The sequence below is a fragment of the Phoenix dactylifera genome, chromosome 6 (assembly GCF_009389715.1).
Source record: "Phoenix dactylifera cultivar Barhee BC4 chromosome 6, palm_55x_up_171113_PBpolish2nd_filt_p, whole genome shotgun sequence".
Lineage (NCBI taxonomy): Eukaryota > Viridiplantae > Streptophyta > Magnoliopsida > Arecales > Arecaceae > Phoenix > Phoenix dactylifera.
Genome location: NC_052397.1, coordinates 12780695 through 12800367, shown reverse-complemented (window position 1 = coordinate 12800367; position 19673 = coordinate 12780695). Strand labels below are relative to the sequence as shown.

General features: G+C 40.1%; 1 protein-coding gene and 1 long non-coding RNA gene across 4 annotated transcripts in view; one reads left to right on the top strand and one right to left on the bottom strand.

Moving 5' to 3' along the window:
* Window positions 1-8056: 8056 nt before the first annotated feature.
* LOC120111231 lies at window positions 8057-8433 on the bottom strand. The gene is made up of 3 exons (XR_005512311.1): window positions 8391-8433; window positions 8221-8291; window positions 8057-8116 (listed from the first exon to the last, which is right to left on the bottom strand). It is a non-coding gene; the product is annotated as an uncharacterized LOC120111231 (long non-coding RNA).
* A 1668-nt stretch (window positions 8434-10101) lies between these two features.
* The window catches only part of LOC103698390 (E3 ubiquitin-protein ligase BIG BROTHER), a 39085-nt gene continuing 29513 nt past the window's right edge, over window positions 10102-19673 (top strand). Inside the window, exons 1-5 of one of the 3 annotated variants that reach the window (XM_039127452.1) lie at window positions 10102-10434; window positions 10563-10608; window positions 10745-10872; window positions 11367-11530; window positions 12186-12435. In XM_039127452.1, coding sequence (XP_038983380.1) covers window positions 11390-11530; window positions 12186-12435 — 391 coding nt within the window. In that variant the 5' untranslated portion in view covers window positions 10102-10434; window positions 10563-10608; window positions 10745-10872; window positions 11367-11389. Of the gene's footprint in view, window positions 10609-10744; window positions 10873-11366; window positions 11531-12185; window positions 12436-19673 lie in introns of all 3 variants that reach the window. The other 2 variants (XM_039127451.1, XM_039127450.1) reach the window with 2 other exon arrangements.

Sequence of the window (19673 nt, the reverse complement as noted above, 5' to 3'; positions counted from 1 at the left end):
CACTAACGAAACAAAGTTTCAGATTATGACCCATTAAGCAAGATCGGAATATATAGATCCAAAATGACAAGTAGTAGCTACAGTCTCAAGAAAGTGTAATTGTAAAGGATGGTTCAACTCGGCGCTTTCTTGGTTTTATAATCAGGTAGGTAACGTGTGATAGAAAACCACAGCCTCTGATCGGTCACAAGTTATGTTGCTAAGAGAACCACCCAAACTTTGACTCGTGACCGATTGCGCACGTAAGAAGTTGATGGTAGGCTCATGCAATTCTTCCTAATTGCACAATCTCGGTTTGTCCACCTAATCTTAGGCCCCGAGCAACCAACCCAATTATGCCTATTTATCTCTGTGCTAGCTTAGTTCGCAACCATACTTGATCATGTGCTTGCATAACAAAACCACATATCAAATTTGATCGCAAATGACATCATCCATTTGCATCACTTGAATCAATATAGGCATCAAAAATTTTCTGAAACTGCTCATGAGGAAGGCAGAAAATCCTCTACATGTTTGAAGCTTTGGCTCTAGCGCAAGCGACAAACAGATGCAACTACCAGTTCTTGACTCCAATTAGTTTAGTTTCCATTCGTGCTGATGCAACCACTATTTCAAGAATCAACGCACAAGATAGTGATGCAAGTGACATTTTTCTATCTAATTAAATCCCCAATGCATGAGGTTCAATGTAATTGCACCCATAAAAAAGTCTAAATAAACTGCATTAGACTTCTAGTTCCAATAAAAATATTAAATCAAACATCAAACCACCAATTTATCCTCCAGATCAAAGCCAAGTAGTTCAATTACTAAATAATCATTCCATCCCTTTCAATGCAATAAGGAATTCCTCTCTATGCCGATATCGCTCTTCAAATATTGATAGTCTATGATTGTAAGCCTTATTACACTCATTATAATTGGCTGAACATGCGAGTACAGATCCAAGCTTATTCCAATCCCATGCATAACAGCATAGCACATATACAGAATATTGGCACATCTATCCCTCTAATTTATCTCAACTAATAGAATAGAACCCTTGCAAAGTCTTCTCCTAAGCACTGAGATATCAAGGCATCTATCTATAGCTCCCTAGTCCCGGACCACCTTAAGGAATAGTCTAGCCTGGGGCTGGTGAGGCTGTTCCTTTATTTTTTACCTTTTTGGTGAATTACTCCCAAAAAGTAAAATTCCACGCCAGCTCCCTACCAGCCAGCCTGTCCCTCCCAATTCGGGATTCGTGCTAAGGTACGTCACAACTTCACTTTTGTCACGGGCGCCTCGTGCTTCGCTCCCAACCCGTCCAAGCTTCCCCTCTTCCCTTAAAGTTCCCCTACTCTCCATCTCCTATAAGCTCTTAAGCTCTTTAGCTTATTAGCTGATCCAGATGAATAACAAGGCGACTACAAATTGCTCTACAATATTTTGCTGCCTAAAGACCAACAACTCTGGTCTGAGCGGGTTCGCCACCAACCATTTGTTGCAGATATTGTTTGTCTAAGACCTCGTTTGGCAGAGTAGGCCCGTTAACGAGCCGAGCTGCTTGGGCTCGGTTTGGGCTTGGCTCAGTAGTCAAACGAGCCCGAACTCAAAATAAGCCCGTTTAAACCCGAGCTCGAGCCCAAACAAGCCCGAGCCCAAAATGAGACTCGTTTAAACCTGAGCTCGAGCCCGAGCAGCTCACGAGCCCATTTGGGCTCGTAACTTAACACTGTATGGACCCTTTTTGAGTCTCCCCCCTCTCCTCTCCGGCCCCCTAATATTCTCTCTCTCTCTCTCTCTCTCTCTCTCTCTCTCTCTCTCTCTCTCTCTCTCTTTTGTTATGTGCGGAGAGTCGCTCTGAGCCCTAATCGGTGTAATATTTTATTATGTGCGGCATTCTCCCAGTATTCTCAGTGGGCGGCTCTCAAAACCCTAGCCCTAATCGTGTAGTATTGGAGAATAGAGAGGGGAAGAAGAGGAAAAGCGGCAGAACACGAAGCTGGGCGGCTGCGAACCGCCATCCGACGTCGGAGATGGGGAAGAAGAAGTGACAGTGGCTTGGACAGCAGCAGTTTCGAAGGCGACGAAGGCAACCGACTCGATTGTGAGCTCGGCACAGAGGGATGGGGAATAGCCCTGCTCGGCCTTTTGTTTAGGGCGATCGGAGGTGGGATCATCTTTCGAGACGCAGGGGGTGTCATGGCGAAAGCCATGATGGCGGGAGCGGCGCTGCAGGGGAGATCGCGGAGGAAGAAGAAGAAGAAGAAGAAGTATTTTTCTTTTTTTCTCTCTTTCTTCACAATGTTCTGTCTCTAAGACTTTTCCGTGCCCACACAAAAAAAAATATGTTTGGTGAATTTTATCAATAATTTATACTAGTTATGGTGTTTAATGTATACTGGATCCTTGTTATTGAGCTCGAGCTCGAGCTTGGGCTGCTCGTAATTGAAATGAGCTTTATGAGCTCAAGCTTCCCAAGCAAGCCCGAGCTCGAGCCCAATACAGAGCTCGATACTAAGCCCGAGCCCAAGCTTCTGTGAAACGAGCCGAGCCCGAGCCTCCGAGGCTCCCAGGCTCAGGCTCAGCTCAGTTCGTTAACAGGCCAAGGCCTATGGCAGAGCAATTGACAATAGAGCTTTCAGAAGTAAAATTTTTTGAAGTAGAACTTTTTAAAGTAGAGATTTTATAAAAAGCTATTTATTGTTTGATAACTCCATTTTTAAAGTATTGTGAGACTTTAATATTTGTTTGGTAAACAAACTGAAAAGTACTTTTGGTATGACAAAATAACCATAAAGAATATTACATAGTATTATACAACAGAGCATAATAAAATATAATATATATTAATATATAAATATATAATATAGTATAATATTACTGTAATGTAATATAATATTATTATAATCTAGTAATATAATATTGTATACTATAGCATAATAATATAATATAATTTGATATTATATAACATAATATATCAATGTATTATGATATAATGTAATATAATATTACATTTATAGTATAATGCAATAATAAAGGCATAAAATATTATAATTATTATTATTATATTTTAATATTATTATTTTTTATAATTCTTATATTTTATTATGGATATTTTGGTCCAAAAAGAAAAAATTTATAACTCAAAACAGCTTTTTGACGGACCTAAAAGTGTTTTTCTAGAGAAGCTCTAAAATGTAGCTTCTTCCAAAAAGTTGTTTTAGTTTTTTGGCAAAGCTAAAACAACTTTTCTTTTTCTTTTAACTAAACACTCTTATTTCATCTAAAAGTGCTTGTAGATGGTCAGAAAGTGCTGCCAAATAGGGTCTAATTAGTTGGCTGATGATTATGGAGAATTGTCAAACATTAATTAACAAAGCATGTAGCATGATGGATGTGGTTTGCCAATTAAGATAACTTTTGTTTTTTGGTGGGCCATATCCTAGGAACATGTACAAAGACTCCACATTTAGCTACCATGAAAGGCATAGGATAAGAATCCGATCAAAAGCTAATTGGATGCAAATAGCCATAGTTTTATAGCATGGTTAGGCAAAGTTCTCACGCCTGCTAATTGTTTCATGTTGAAACTACTATTTGTCCTAAAAGCTTAAGCTAATAGGATGAGGTATATTTATTTATATATTTTATATTTTCTTACACTCTCTCTCACATATGGGCCGGACTTTTTTTTAATGGACGAGCCCAACATATGAAATTTTTAATAATGGGATTAAAGTGTGCGAAGAAAGGGTTCGAACTTAGGATCTCTGCTCTGATACTATGTTGAAATCACCATGTGTCCTAAAAGCTTAAGCTTATAGGATGAGGTAGATTTATTTATATACACTCTCCCTCACATGTGAGCTAGATTTTTCTTTTAATGGGTGAGCCCAACATGCGATTTTTTTTTTGAAATTCAAATTTTTACTGTCATGACAGTTAAGAATTTCTCTTTTGGTGACTCCAAATTTGGCAACTGTTATGACAGCTAAGAATTTCTCTTCTAGTGAGTCTAAATTTGAATAAATTTGAAATTCAAATTTGAATGAATTTAAAATTCAATTTTGAATGAATTTTAAATTCAAATTTGAATGAATTTGAATTCAAATTTGTAGCTGTTATAACAGCTATGAATTTCTGGGAATGGGCTTCTCCTTCACTTGCGCAGAAGACTCGGTCTCTTCTGGTGAGTTCGTTCTAACACGCCTCCGCAATCGAATGGGCAGTTCTTGCACATGAAGATTGTCTCAAAGATACGTGAACCTCACTACTGATAGAGGTTTTGTGAGTAGATCGGCTATTTGATCTTTTGACGATAAAAATGACACTCTCAGTTGTTTCTTCATCATCTATTCTCATACGGTATGGAAATTGATTTCAATATGCTTCATTTTGGCATGGAAGACTCGATTGGAGGAGAGGTAGGTAGCACCTATGTTGTCACACCACAATGTAGGAGTTTCCTGTAGAGGCAAATGAAGATTGTTAAGTATGGACTGCAACAATTGAAGCTTCGCAGCGATGCTGAACAAGAATTTATATTCTGATTCAGTGCTACTTCTTCCAACTGTTTGTTGTTGTTTGCAGCTCCAACTAACGAGGTTTGCACCATGAAAAATACAATAAGCACTAACACTTCTTCTGTCATCACAGTCCCCGATACAATCAACATCGGTGTAACCATGCAGAGTATGATGCGAATGAGAGGATAAGTGGAGATCATAGAAAATTGTTTTTTGAGATACCTTAGTATTCTTTTAATAGCTTGCCAGTGAGGTACCCAGGGTTGATGCATATATTTGCTGACTCTGTGGACTGCAAATGTGATGTCTGGTCTTGTAAAGCCCAAATAGCGTAAGGCACCAATAGTACTTTGATAGAGATGGGGATCATCAAATTCTTGACCTTCAAATTTTGATAACTGACAGGAACTAGACATCGGGATACTGCAAAGTTTAACTTTGTCCAGAGAGATCTTTTGTAAAAGATCAACGATATACTTTCGTTGACGTGGGTGGAGATAGGTGATATCAAAATGATGGAAGCACTTGTGGACTGTGTGTTCGGGCTTTTCACATAATTGGCACCAAAGTGAGGAGTTATTGTCACCATAGGAATTGCGGTTTGAGATGGAATTGTTTCCCAGACCATTACCACCCCGCCAACATCATATTGCTCACGTTGCCGTCCTCGATAATTATTAGAATTGCTGTGGCCTCGGCTCGAGGAATTGTTTTGTTGCCTTGTTGCAACGTTGGCATAACCTCCTGGTAAGGATAGGGGCAGGTTGTTGTGGATGATGCGAGCCTCACTAGTAAGGAGTAGGAAGTATACCTCTTCTAGTTGTACTGAGTCCTGGCGGGAGTTGATCATTGCAACCATAGAGTCATACTCGGGGCCAAGACCCGCAAGTATGTGGGTTAAGATGTCATCACACATCATCGGTTGACCAGCTATGGGAAGTTCAACTAATCCTATACAGCTCACTGCACGGAAGTTCAACTAATCGGTTGACTAGCTCACTGCACGGAAGTTCATCGGTGAGTCTCTTGATATGCATGAAATAATCAGTAGCCGACATGTTACCTTTCCATGCGAGTTGAGACCGCACTTGGACGGCTTTGGCTCTAGATTGAGCAGTAAAGGCAGTTTCAAGGGCGTACCAAACATCTCTGGAAGTTGTACAGTGGACAACTTGAGCGAGCACTTCATCGGTGAGTGAGGAGTTGATTGCACTAAGAATGAGGTTATCTTTTCTATCCCATACAGCATAATCGGGATTTGGAGAGGTAGAGCTGTCAGGTGCAGTGAGCTCAGTAGGAGTTTTTTTGTAGTGCCATCAATGTACCTGAACACTTGTTCTTCTTTGAGGTATGGCAGCATCTGTGCTCTCCATATGGGGTAGTTGTTGCGGGTGAGTTTGGAGATATTGGGAGTGAAATTGGGATTGAAAATGGGAAGAGAGGTTGTTGTGTTATTGGAGGTAGAAGATTGAAGAGAAGACATATTGAGTGACGTTTGTCTTAAAGATCTGATACCATGTTGAAATCACCATTTGTCCTAAAAGCTTAAACTGATAGGATGAGATAGATTTATTTATATATTTTATATAGCGCATTTGATGGGAATGGATTGTGGGGTGAGGCTTGGTTCAAGAGCCACAGGGTCAAATTTTGTGATTGTCCATAGTGCAATTGGCGTGGATAAGCATATTTTGTGTATTTGTATAGTTGGGGAACGAGCTTGAAATCATAATTTGAGCCTAAAATTCAACGTCAAGTTCATGTTGCTTTTTATCTTGATGATCATGTTTTGAAGTCAAAAGCAAACCTACTAGGATCAAGCTCCATTTAATTGATCTCAAACTTGTACTCATGCATGTATAGACACGTTTATGCCTCTACAAACAGTTTAACTAATCCTACCATATTGAATCCCATCTAGCTAACTGCTTGATGGCAACTACTGTCCTTTCATGGAAAGACAAAACACAGGACCTTATTGTGAAAGGTATCCATATCTTCAGCATGGTGATCATAACCTATCTCTGCAAGTAGCTTTTATGGTTGGGGAGGAGGTATGATTTGGTTACTGCTTCCAACAAACACAAACGTTCAGCAGCAGTATTTTATTATCTGGTCGTTCCGTAGGTTAAACAACTAATTCCCACCTCTTGTAACTAATCAAGTATCCATGAATCCATTGATATGGCCATAGATAGAATCCATCACTAACGTGGTCTAAAGGTGTTAGATTAAAGAAATCGAAAGAGAGTCATATTGTTACAATATTTCTTGTCACGCCTTCAAGCCAAAGGTTCAGGTTGTATCATTGGCACAAAAGAATGCCATTCATGATATCGTCTCTCGGACCGTGCATCATACAGATCTTAAAGCACTCTGAATTTTTTTTTTTCCTCTCATCCATCTCGGCAGATTTTGAAGCATTCTTACAAGATCTAAAGGTGGATTCGCGCGAAGACAATGCCATGGGCAACCGAAAGCTGGGAGGGAGGGCGGGCTGCTCCTTGGGCACAGGTTCAATGTAGGCGAGCTCCTTTTCGGCGAGAAAGAAGGAAAAGAGAGTTGCGAGTGAGTGAGAGAGAGCGCACGCAAACGAAGAGAGGAGAGAGAGAGAGAGAGCAAAAGGAGAATTCCAGGCGTCATATTGTTGACGGTGAGAAGTGCTCTCTCTCCATGTGTGTGTCTCTCTTGATTGCAACCTTGCGTACGACCCAAGCGTTCCCCACCAGTATTCAAACTATCCGTTAGTGGGGACGGGGGCTTTAACTTTATAGCATTTATAAAAATTTAATGGATCGTTTTTTCCGTTCTTTATGTTTACTAAATTAGTGAACCGAGGATCCTATGGGAAGCGGCCGCGTGGAGGAATCACCCTCATGAGCGGAGCGGTTTTCGGACAGCGCTACCGTTGTCTGTGTGTGTGAGAGTAGTTGGCCAGCTCAACCCCGTCGGGTTTCGCGTTTTATCGAGCTCAGTATCGTACCGTATCATCTCTTCATCTCGTGACCAGTAGAAGCTTGCACGTAAATGACTAAATCGCCCTCGTTCTCAAACAGGGTATTCGGTATTCCTGTCCTCGTCAAATACATCTTTTCCCATAATTAGGGCTGGAAGTGGGTCGGGCCGGGTCGGGCCAAACCCCTACCCAAGCCCGGCCCGAATTTTTTTTTTCGGGCTTCGGGCCGGGCCGGGGCCCGAAAAATTTTTAAGGAATAAGGCCCGAGCCCGGCCCGAGCCCATTTGGGCCGGCCCAGTTGGGCCCTAACCTGGGCCGGCCCGTTTGGGCCAGCTCGTTTGGGCCAGCCCGATCCCGAGCCCGGCCCGATCCCAAGAAATATTTCCTCAACAAAGTTCATGTGCACAGGTATGAGATTCTGAATCTAACCGGACAATCTCAGAACATGAACAAGGATACAAAATCGATCAGGAACAACAATACAAAATCGATAATAGCAGAAATTTTTCATCAGCGGTTCATAAAACCAAGACAAAAATGGAAGCACTCAAACAAAAAATCAAGTGTTCATAACGTTGGCTTGCTTACCTTCTTCAACGAGTTGGGGTCCTTGAAGAAGGCATCCGAGGCGGCAGTTCTTTCGAGCCTGCAATGAGGTCCAAAATTTATAAACGAGAAGGAAGATAGATGGCAAGAAAGGCGAAGAGGGTTTGGACTGGGAGGTGAAAGGATGGAGGGTTTACGACTTACGAGTGCTTGCATCCGATCTTTCTGACGTATTCGAGGAAGAAGGCCGCAATGCCGAGCGCCAAGATCAACGCCTGCGAAGAGAGAAGAGGAGAAATAAACAATCGATCGTGAGAGGAAATAGGAAAGGGGGATTAGGTTTATGGTTTGGGATGGGAGGGGGGGAGACGAACCAGAGAGGACAGGAAGAGGGAGAGCGCGAGATGGGGATCGGGGAAGAGAGACGATGGTCTTGCCTCTGTGCTCCCCCGCTCTCGTCTTGCCTCTGCGCTCGCGGACTAGACGAAGAAGACGATGGTCGACGAGCTCTGGCGGACTGGCCCTCTGCAAATCGCGCTTCAGCAAGAGTCTCTAGGCGGCGGCTCTGGCGGACGGCTAGGGCTGGAGCCTAGAGACGATGGTCGGGCTGGCTTAGAGACGATGGCGGACGGCTAGGGCTGGAGAAGTGGAGCCTAGAGACGATGATAAAATCCCCAAATGCCAAATCCCGTAAGCCCTAAAGCCTAAACCGGTTAGTCCCACACTCCCACTCCCAAATGCAATTCGGGCCGCCAATTTGGGCTTGGTTCGGGCTGTCATTGGGCTCGGGCTTGGTCCGGGCCAGGGCCGGGCCAATGGGAAACCCGAGCCCGGCCCGAAATAAATTTGGGCTTAAGTTTGCAGCCCGAGCCCGGCCCGAAATTCATTGGGTCGAGCCCATAGCCCGGCCCGCAGGCGGCCCAGCCCGATGGGCTTCGGGCCGGCCCGAGCCCACTTCCAGCCCTACCCATAATACTTTTTCACTAAGCAGGTGTTGGCACCTTATTTATTATTGGATTTATACATTCCATTACTTTAATTTATGTACAACTTAGTACTTGTGATTGAACTTTGTAGAATTTAGAAAGGGATTAGTTGTACAATCCATCCTTTGATTTAGTAGTATTTATATAATTTTTTTTATGAGAATCTTGTGCATATAATATCTATTTTATGGGGAGGATGGTGGTTTATTGGATAAAAAAACTATATAAATAAGAGAAAATAATTTAGTTAATTGGCTAGCTAGAGCTTTTATTTTTAAAAAAAATGATTAGAATTTGGACTTAATGTACCTATATTGTCTCAACTATGATTTGGTATAGTATATCTGGAGATTGGATGTGTAATATATTATATGCTATGACCTCCTAATTTAAATTAGAATCCAAACACATATTAGATAACCAACTTAATTATATTTAATTAGTTTATTTAATAGATGTAGAATTTATAACCTCATCTTCTTATTATATTTAGATTAAAAATGGTTTATTTAGGGGATCCACATCCACTAGCAATTCTAATTATATGATGCTGGTTGGAAAATTTGGTTGGAGAGGTAATTACTTCATATTTGATTTGTTTCCAACTATCAATTCTCTAAAATTAACTTAAAACTTAAGCAACCCAAACTAAGCATGATCCATCCAACTCCCTAATTTCTAACACGAACACAAATATGTCAAATAACATTGCATCAAATATGGTTGGATACTCAAGTACGTGATGCTTGCGTATATAAATTATGAAATCAAATGGTGTTGCTTCACGGGACTTCAGCTCTGGCCGTTTCCCGCATGTCCAAGAGGGTGAAATCGGTAACTAGGAAACTGATGGCGCAAAGGAACGCCGTATCTTCAGGTCCGAGGGCACCAGATGGCAAGCTAATCCATCAAGATGCGTGCCATCAGGAATCGAACGGACCACAACGAGCGTATCAGGTCGCTGTCGCGTTCTAGACCTCGTGTCGCGAGATGTCACGCTCCAGGCGTCATATCGCGCGCGTGGTGTCGGGGTTCTCCGGGACGAGGATTAAAGGAGGCAGCAGCAGCAGCAGGGGAAGAAGAGAGAGACGGACTATAAAGAGCCCCGGGACAGAGCCAGGACAAGCCCCCAAATCCGCCCTCCTCTCCTCGCCGCCCAAACCAGAGAGAGCGAGAGAGCGAGAGAGAGAGAGAGAGAGGGGAGAAGAGAGAAGAGGGAGAGAGAGAGAGGGAGGTTTCTCCGCTCCAAAGCCATCCCCATTGCCGTCGAAGCTCTCAAATCTTTGCTTCCTCCGCTTGCAGTTCCTTGCTCCCTCTTTCTTCCAGCATTGTTCGGATTGGGAGCTTGAGGAGCTTTTTGCTTCGGTTTTCGGTCGAGAGTAGAGGGAGGGAGTGGACTGGGGAGTGTTTCGAGCGATCGTGGTCGGATGAGGTGCGGATTCTTGCGTTTGGAATATTCTGGTGAAAGATTTCCCTAAAGGTAGAGATTAGTGGGGTTGGTTTGGGCTTTTTGTCCAGAAAATTTGATTCTCTTGTGGTTTTCTCGGGGAATGGTTGCAGAGTGGAGGCAGGTTGGTGCAGATGGGTGGAGAGAGTGGGAGATGAGGTATTTTTAATTATTTTTAACCCTAGAATTTGGTTTTGTTGATGCTTGATTTAGAGAAAAAATGAGTAAAATAGGTGGAAGAAGGACGGATTTGATTCATTATTTACTTTGGAATTTGATGTGGTCTCTTTTGTAGTTTGGAGGACTTTTTTTATCAACGAAGAAATCTAAGGAGTGTGTTGAGTGTTCCTTACAGCTCTGAGAGATTTCTGCTTGGCTCTCTAAATTTCTAAAGTTTTTTCGTGTGGTCATAATAAAATACAGGTACAACTTTCGACACTAATTATTTGCTTTTATATGACTGAAATTTTGTCAGTTTGTTCTATATTGATTCAAGGAGCTTGGAATCGATGTCAATAACTAGATTTATGTCTTGGAAAGAAATCCTTGAGAAAGTCGATAATCTGACTTACCTATCCTGAGAAATGTTTTTATCAAAATTGATAATATTATGTGCATATATTGATTATTTACTGAAAGCATGCCATGTGGCAACAAGAATTAAGAACTATGGTTCTCAAGATTGTGTCCACGGATTATGCTGTAATTGGTTATTATTGCAATTTTTTCAGGAGTTAATGTTGAAAATAGGCCCTGTTTTAGTTCCTGTTGGAAGAAAAGATTTCTTAATTTTTGACGATAAACGGAACAGACACTGACATTTTCCAGCATTCCTTTTCTTATATTTTTTATTCTTGTTTTGTGGAAAATGATTTATTCTGTCTTTGATTCAAAAGTTTCACTTGTTAATCTGGCAGGTCTTTTAGTAGAAAAATCACAAATGAACAGTAACCGACAGATGGAGGTTCATTACATAAACACTGGATTTCCTTACACTGTCACAGAAAGCTTTATGGATTTGTTTGAAGGCCTCGCATATGCTCAGGCTGATGTTGCTCTTGCAGAAGCTTTTCAAGATCAGGTGGCTTGACAAAAGTGGCATATCTATCTCCATTCCATGTGATAAGGGAATTCAATTCTTTGCTTCAGAGAGTGTGGAATTTCTCATTCTTTCTGGCATGGCATTTAGTAGATTATATATGTCTTTAGATGTCTGGACAATTGGGTTTACTAATAATATGTGGGTTCAGTTTTCTTTTTGCGAGTTATTAGCAATAACCTGTGTCACATTGATTTATGATTATGATAGAAATTTCGTGGTTAAATTTATTTAGATAGTAAGGTCCCTGCTTAGTATTAAAAATCATTTATATAGATGTGCAATCTATGCTGTTTTCTGTAATAATACGTTGATCCTGATTTTACTTAGAAATTAATTAGTTTCCTCACCTCCATGGTGCAGGTGATATTTATTATTTGCTTTCTTAACCATACACATGCTCTTTTTTGCTTCTCTTTTCTCAGAATATCATACTTTTTATGTTAACACATTTATACAAATTATGTAAATGTGAGAGAATAATATGCATCTCTCGATTATCATATACATTTGCTTCTTTGAGTTCTAGTTTGCGAATCCTGGCTGTGATTTCACCTGTATCAAATATATAGAGCTGATAATCAATGATTAATGGTACTTTGGATAATTAGTTAATATTTATGTGTTTTTTATGCAGGGAAATCCTTACTGGTCAATGATGCATACAAACTTGTATAAATATGGATTGTCTGATTCAGGCACTAATAGTTTTTATTACAGCTTTGACCATGCCTATGAGATAAATGATTACACACCCAGATTAGATGGAGGAAGGAGGACTTGGGACAACACAACAACATTGAACAATGTTGATTCAACACAGGTAGCTGTGCATGGAGGTGTCAATGCTGATGTAAATGCAAATGCAAATCCTAGCACTGAGGAATGTAAGTTTTGACTCCAAGGCTATCATTTATTCAGCATATATTAAATAATTCTGCTCAAAAGCTTATTTGCAGGGACTTTGAATTTTGGGTTTTTATAATGTGCTGGACACGAACATTTCATGGTACTCCATAACCCTAATAAAAGAAGATGCTTGGCCTATTACATCCAAATGTTTGGCACTTTTTTATAAAAGTTGCCAAGCCTAGCCTAATATATAGCAATAAGCTTTATCAATTGAGCAATTGGTCCAATTGATTATACATAAGTACATCCATTTATATTACCAAATACATGTACACAAATCTATGATATGAATGCCCCTCCCCCTTTCCTTTTTCCCTTGTGTCAGATTTTTTGAAGATTTCGGTGTTCAATTCTTTTGGATACCTTCTAAAATCAATAATTAGGTGAAGCTTGTTTCATTGGTGGAAAATTAAGATCTTGTGGTTGGTCTCTGCTATTAAGTACCATTAGGTCATGAGGTGAAAACTCAGCTCCCCTTCATTTCCTTGTGTTATTAAGGAAAAACCACTCTTTAGGCATTATGTCATTGAGATATTGCTCTAGTATTGTTGATTGGCTTGGAGCCATAAACTAAACTGATTTGATCTGGATCCATACTGGACTTCATAAGCCTAGCTGTCCTCTCTCCAGCTGTTGAGTAAGGTGATGAAAGAGAGGAGAGCCTGATGGTAGAAACAGAATTAGAGTCTGCCACACATCATCATTCATTAGCCTTCTCATCCAACTGCTCCTCTTCTCAACCATTTCATAGAAAAGAGAAAACAATAACTAAGACTGCTTCCAGGGGGACCTTAGTGAGATAAGATTAAGAGAGAGAGAGAAGAAGCAAATTTCTTTTCCACTGATATAGCCATGCCATTAATTCATTTTTCAGATAATTCATAGCTATCCACTAGTATTTTTTGTAGTAGAGAGAAAAATAATAATGTCTGAATAATTTTATTAAAATGAGCTGATTTTTATCGGTTCTTAGGTCCTGTCCATAAGGTTTACGAGCTTAGTTTAGATAACTTTTCAATTCTGTTTTTTCTTCATTTAAGATCCAAATTGTTACTAGTCATTATAAAGAGATTACCATCATGAAGATAATTCAAGACTAGTCTTGAAGCAATTGGCTTTGGTCTCAGTACCAGCTCAGTTCCTATGTGTGGAATGTGGTATTTGATTATCAGTTAAGCTTTCTAAAATCATGGCATTAGATGTTTTAAGTTGTGATACAGAAATGACATTAGTTTCCTCCTTGCTTGGATCAAGGGCAGATGTCAAAATTTTTTATCATTCAAATGATCATCGATAGGTTTATAATGATTTCATACTATCTAGTATTTCAAAATCTGATAGCTTTAATTCTTTGAGGTTATGTAATAATAGTTTGTATGACAAAATGCCAGGCTTAGCTGCTCCAAATGCAAAAAATTAGTTAGAAGACTGCTAGGTACATTTAACTTTATAAGCTTTAAACTTCTGGTACCTGATATAAAGTTGCTGAATCTTTATGAAATTAAAATTTCTTTGAAATTGTGTAGTGCAGTAATATTACCTAGCTGACTTTGTAATATTTATTAAAAATAAATTATTTTGGTCACTTGTTAGAGCCCATTGGACAATTTTCTCAGTGTGGATTGCGGACTTAAACATAACCCATGGGACTAGTTCTACTTTCAGCTAGTTTTATTTTTTTCATGTTGGACTTGTGCATGATTTGCCGTCTTGGTACTGGACCCCGTACCGGTGCCACACTAGCACAGTGTTGATACGATACGGCACGGAATTTTTTTGGTATACCGAGTATCAGTATGCCACCCATACCGGGTACCGGTACGTAACCGTTATTGTACAGTATGCTCTGTACTGCCCAGTTTAGGCCGGTATGGCATACCATGGACTTGTATAATTCGTGATGCGAACCGTGATTCATTTAGTCTTATTCTCTTGTCCAATAGAATGTTGTAAGCTGGTGGTTATTAGCCCTGTTGGCCATGTAGGCATTGTAAGCCTTCATAATGGGGTGGGTTACTTGGAGTCTGGTGCCTCTTAGTAAATCAAATCTAGTCTCAATGGAAGTCCTTGATTGAGATGGAAAATACCTATTAGTATAGGACTCAAGCTTTGAACCTTATTTTTGGTCAATGCCAATTGAGGGAAACATATTTTATGACTTCCCTTCCTCTCTCTCTCCCTCTTTCTTTGACTCTCGCTTGTTCATGTGCATCATCTATCTACATCTGATTTTTAGGGTGTGATCAGTACCTAAATTGCTGGGCTTATAGGTGTAATATGAATTCTTATGTTTCAAACTGATTTACAGTAAGATTCATTTTTTTTAATTCAAAAATAGAATAATTTTATTCATTTAAAAATAAAGATGACTAAATATATTTTTTTGGGTGGATAGGACTTTTGAGATGGAGTTTGGCTCTAATAATGCTTGTTGGCTGCATAGTGAAGTCTTTTGAGACCTTTTTGGGCTTCAAATTGAAGAGGCCAATGAGAGGAAGATTCCATCTACGGTGGGATGGAGATGTTAGGTGGTTGAGGAATAAGGAAGTTGAGGGTTGGTTTGGGATTACAGGCAAAATAGGAAGCCACTCCTAAAACCAAGATTCGTCGAACCGACATCGAGACCCTTACCAGTTGGCGATCGGTACTGTTCGGTACCAGTTCGAACCGATACCGAATCGGAGTGCTGGTTCACAGACCGACACATCCTAATTTTTATTTTTTTTTCTCTTTTTCGAACTTTTTCTATAAATTTAAGCTTAATTTGCTGTTTTTTTGTTATTTTCTTGATGTCTTTTTGATGTTTTTTGATGTTTCTATGATTCTGTTATGAGTTTGATGATGTATCTTATTGCTTCAAAATGATACAAATCATAAAATAAATAATATAAAATATTCTCAAATCAAGATACAATTAATTGCATACTTTTAAAGTCCAACAAATACACATAATGATATCTAAAATCGGATCGAGTGGCAATGCCTCTCGTAGATATCCAGATCATCACCATAATCAGGAGACACATCAACCTACCTCTCTAATCAAGTGGCGTTGTAGTCTTGTATGCTCATCCCATAAGACATGCCTGCCAGGTTATAAGTACTCTCGGATTTCTCGCTGAAGCTCTAGCTCTAGCTCTGAGAGCTATCTTCTGGCTGATAATACGGCTGTGGAGGGGCTCATCCGAATATGCCGATAACAAAATCCGACCTGTGAGATTCTTGGGACTGGGTAGAAAAGTAGCCACTGGAAGATTCCTTAGATACACTATATCTGTATCCGTATGGGTCATAAGCTGTCTGTGGCTGCGGATAATAGAATCTAGTATACGACCCTGAATCTGATACGTCTATGGATCCTACTTCATGTGCGAGGTCATCTGCAGCTGCATCGTATTCTCCTGAACGACCTCGAGGAGTCTATCTCCTATATGCAATTGTATCCTCGCGGACTCTACCAGATCATACACCGTAGTCTCCATCCTGTGTAGCATGCGTAAATTGGGACTCACCGGTGTATCGAAGACCATCCTTCGGCTGTCTCATAAACTGGGACTCCTCCGCTCCCTTCAGTGCCGGCAGATTCATGATCATCAGAATCGTCATTATTGCTGCTCTAGGACTCCCTCTCGATACTCTCCATTGGGGCCTTTTGTTTTTTTCTTGGTTTGCTGGGCAGCTGCTTTCTTACCCTTCATGCTTCTCTCTGCTTGACTATGTTGCCCTCCTGACCGAGTCGATCGGGTAGCGTAGTGGACTCATTCGAGCATCTCTCGATCATGTCTTTGAGGATGTCTCGAACAAGGAGTCATATGGCTACTGGCTTTCCTATGGCTGTGGTTGATAAGATGTAGAAATGTGTGGAATATTGTGCTCAGCCCATTGTCCTGCATCAAATCTAGCCTCGCTGGCTACGAAGTTGGCCGGTCGTAGAGGCGATCCTGGCTTGTCAAGCTTCGGTTCCTGCTGCTGGCCTATAAGCCATCCGATCATAGGATTATTGTAATTATCAACGAAAGTACTATGGATCGGATATGCATACTTGAGCTCAACTTCCTCATGAATATACTTTAGCCTCATCCTTAGATTGTAGTGGATATAAACAAGATCGTTGAGGCGCTTTTGTGTCAAATGATTCCTCTGCTTGTGGATGAGGGCGAAGGTGGACCAGTTGCGCTCACAGCCACTCGAAAAGACCGTCTGGGAGAGAATCCGAATAGTTAGCTGCTTAAGATTTTTTGCAGATAACCCAAAATGAATCCACCATTCAGCTGCAAAAATATTGATTTAAAATAGATATAAGATAGTATGATATTAGTAACCATCTAATGCTAGGCAAATATCCTCCTGATGGGTAACTTACTTGGATTCATAGTTATCTTACTCATGACAGCTACTCGCTGTCCGAAGCTGTTGCTGTCCTCTCTAAATAATAGTTAGTTGCTTAAGATTTTTTGCAGATAGCCCAAAATGAATCCACCATTTAGCTGCAAAAACATTGATTTAAAATAGATATTAAGATAGTATGATATTAGTAACCATCTAATGCTAGGCAAATGTTCTCCTGATGGGTAACTTACTTGGATTCATAGTTATCTTACTCATGACAGCTACTCGCTGTCCGAAGCTGTTGCTGTCTTCTTTAAATAATTTGATCTGTTAAAAAGAATCGTGTTATACTATATTAATAATAGAAGATACCGGTTAACTTACATATGCCACTTAAGTTAAGTTACCTCTTCTAGACATATAGCCATAACTTCTGGATCAGAATTCATCTTGTAAATGACATTACGTAGGGCTAGCAGAAATTCGTCATCCATACCAATTTCAGCTACGCTGTACTGAAACCGAGGGTTTAGGTATTATGCAGCACATAGAGACCATCTTAATAAAATTACATAACACCTGGAGTAGTCTAATTTTTCAATGTTCTTGCTTGCTAGATGCAAGCCCCTACCCATTTGGTAGTCCCACCTTTACTCAATGATGCCGATGTACTTCTAAGCATGGGCTGGATCTACCTCCATGACTGAGCATTTGCCCTCTCATCATATGATAGAGAAAGCCCATCTAGGGGTACCTCTCGCTATCCATGGCCCGCAGCACTTCATATAATGGTTTGATAGCCTTCACTATTGAAGTGGCTCGTTGCCAAAATGTCTACCTCGTCACTAAATCTTCGACCCTACTCCCTTTAATGCCGTGCTGAACATATCTATTTTTCTGCCGTTTGGGACTGACAAACATCTGACGTAGTTGATTGATCTCAAAATCTCTTCTCCTGCAAACCTCCTCATCTGTGAAAAGACCCAAGTATGGTTATAAATATACTTGGTGATGATTTGGGCTATTTTTCCTGTATGTTGCACCCTACGGATCTTCACAATGTCCATCGACATGAGGTCAATACAATATGCAGCATATGGGGTCCAGAAAATAAGTGGTCGTCGCTCCATCAAGATCCTTCCGACGGCCTTATATTATGACTCATTATCAGTGACGACTTGCATGACATTCTCCTCTCCTACTTGATCAATCACCTCCTTCATAAGTTTGAGGATGTACGTGGAGTTGGGCACCTGATCAGAAGCATCAACCGACTTATGAAAGAAAGTCTTTGCATCATAGTATGTTAGAAAGTTGATGCTCCATCTGACCAGTCCAACCATCACATATCACAGTCAATCCATATGTAGGACACATGCTCTTGTAGGATGTAATCTATTTTTCTAGTTCCTTATTGTTGTCAAGAAGCTCACCGTAGATGTCCTTCGAGCCTGGAGGATCTACATCGAAACCGGTAGCCTGTATGGAGAAAATGACGGACCTATAGTATGAATTGTCTGCTACATTTGTTAGGATGTGGCTAAAGTGGAATCAGGATCCAATAGCTCGCCACATATTCTTCTTATCCTTTTTCAGCATTGAGTCAACCTTTTGCTACTTCGAATCTCTGCCGGAAAAGGCATGCAGATTTAAATCATGGATTGCTGCTCCTGGTGGAATCTCTCTGGATGACTTCTTTTTGCTACCAAAAGTTTCTAGCATAGATGCAATCCAGCCACCGCCTCTGCTAACGCCCTCTCTGACTGAGGAGGTCCTTATTAAATTTGGATCTGCCCTGCTACTCGTAAAATCGAAGCTTGATTCGTAAAACGAGGGCCCAAATCGAGCTCTATGCCTAGCCACCTCCTGCTACCACTGATCATTCAGGCTTGCTTGCATGGCAGTCTGGATCTGTGCCTCGTCATCTGGAGCATACACCTCTGACTCTCTAGAGTGATAAGAAGGTGGCTCTACCGCTCGGCATTCCACCTCCGCCTTCTTCTTCATAGCCCTCTCCTTCGCTGCTTTGAAATTAGTGAAGTGCTTCTTCATCAGTAGCCGAACCTCCAGTGGGCATTAGCGGCACAGATACGTTGCGGTAATCCCCAGCTAAATGTTGCTTTAAATTGGTTCTCTCCTTTTCTGAACTTTGTTTTGCACCAGTTGCACTGCCACTGGTATCGGCCCTCGAGCTCTGTAGCATGCTCCCAGCCAATATCACGCTTTAGGTCCTTTTTTTTTTGATGGCTCCATTCCTACACTGGATCCATCAAGTACGCCAGTTTATCAATTATTTAAGATTAGAAAAATATCAATACGAGGATAATAATTTTTTTATCTTAGAAAATACGTTTGATTTATCTAATACATAACCCTATTTTTTTATTTTTTTATTTTTTTTACATTTTTAATAATTTCTATTTTAAAAAAATATTTATATATTATAAATTTAGAAAAATATGATTTCTACCTTAGAAATTACTTCTGAATTATGTAATACGTACTACTATTTTTTCATAATTTTTGATATTAATTATATATTTTAAATTATTTTTTATATTTAAAATTAATTTATAAATATTAATAATTTAAAAATTAATTTAAAAATATTAATAATTTAAAAATTAATTTTCGCGCAGACCCATGTAGAACCAAATAATGGATGCTACATATATTTTTCAGGCCCTCAAGCATGCATAAAAGGTTCTTATTTCTCATTTTTTTTTTCAAATTTAGGCCTACGCTATTGTGCACATGATCGTATCAAAACTTGAATGAATGGTTACCAAATATTTATGTAGAGTAGCTTGCATAGCCCTAAATACGTTTCTAATTTTACAGTTTTTTTTATTATGTTTTTTTAATCTGAAAACATATTTATAAT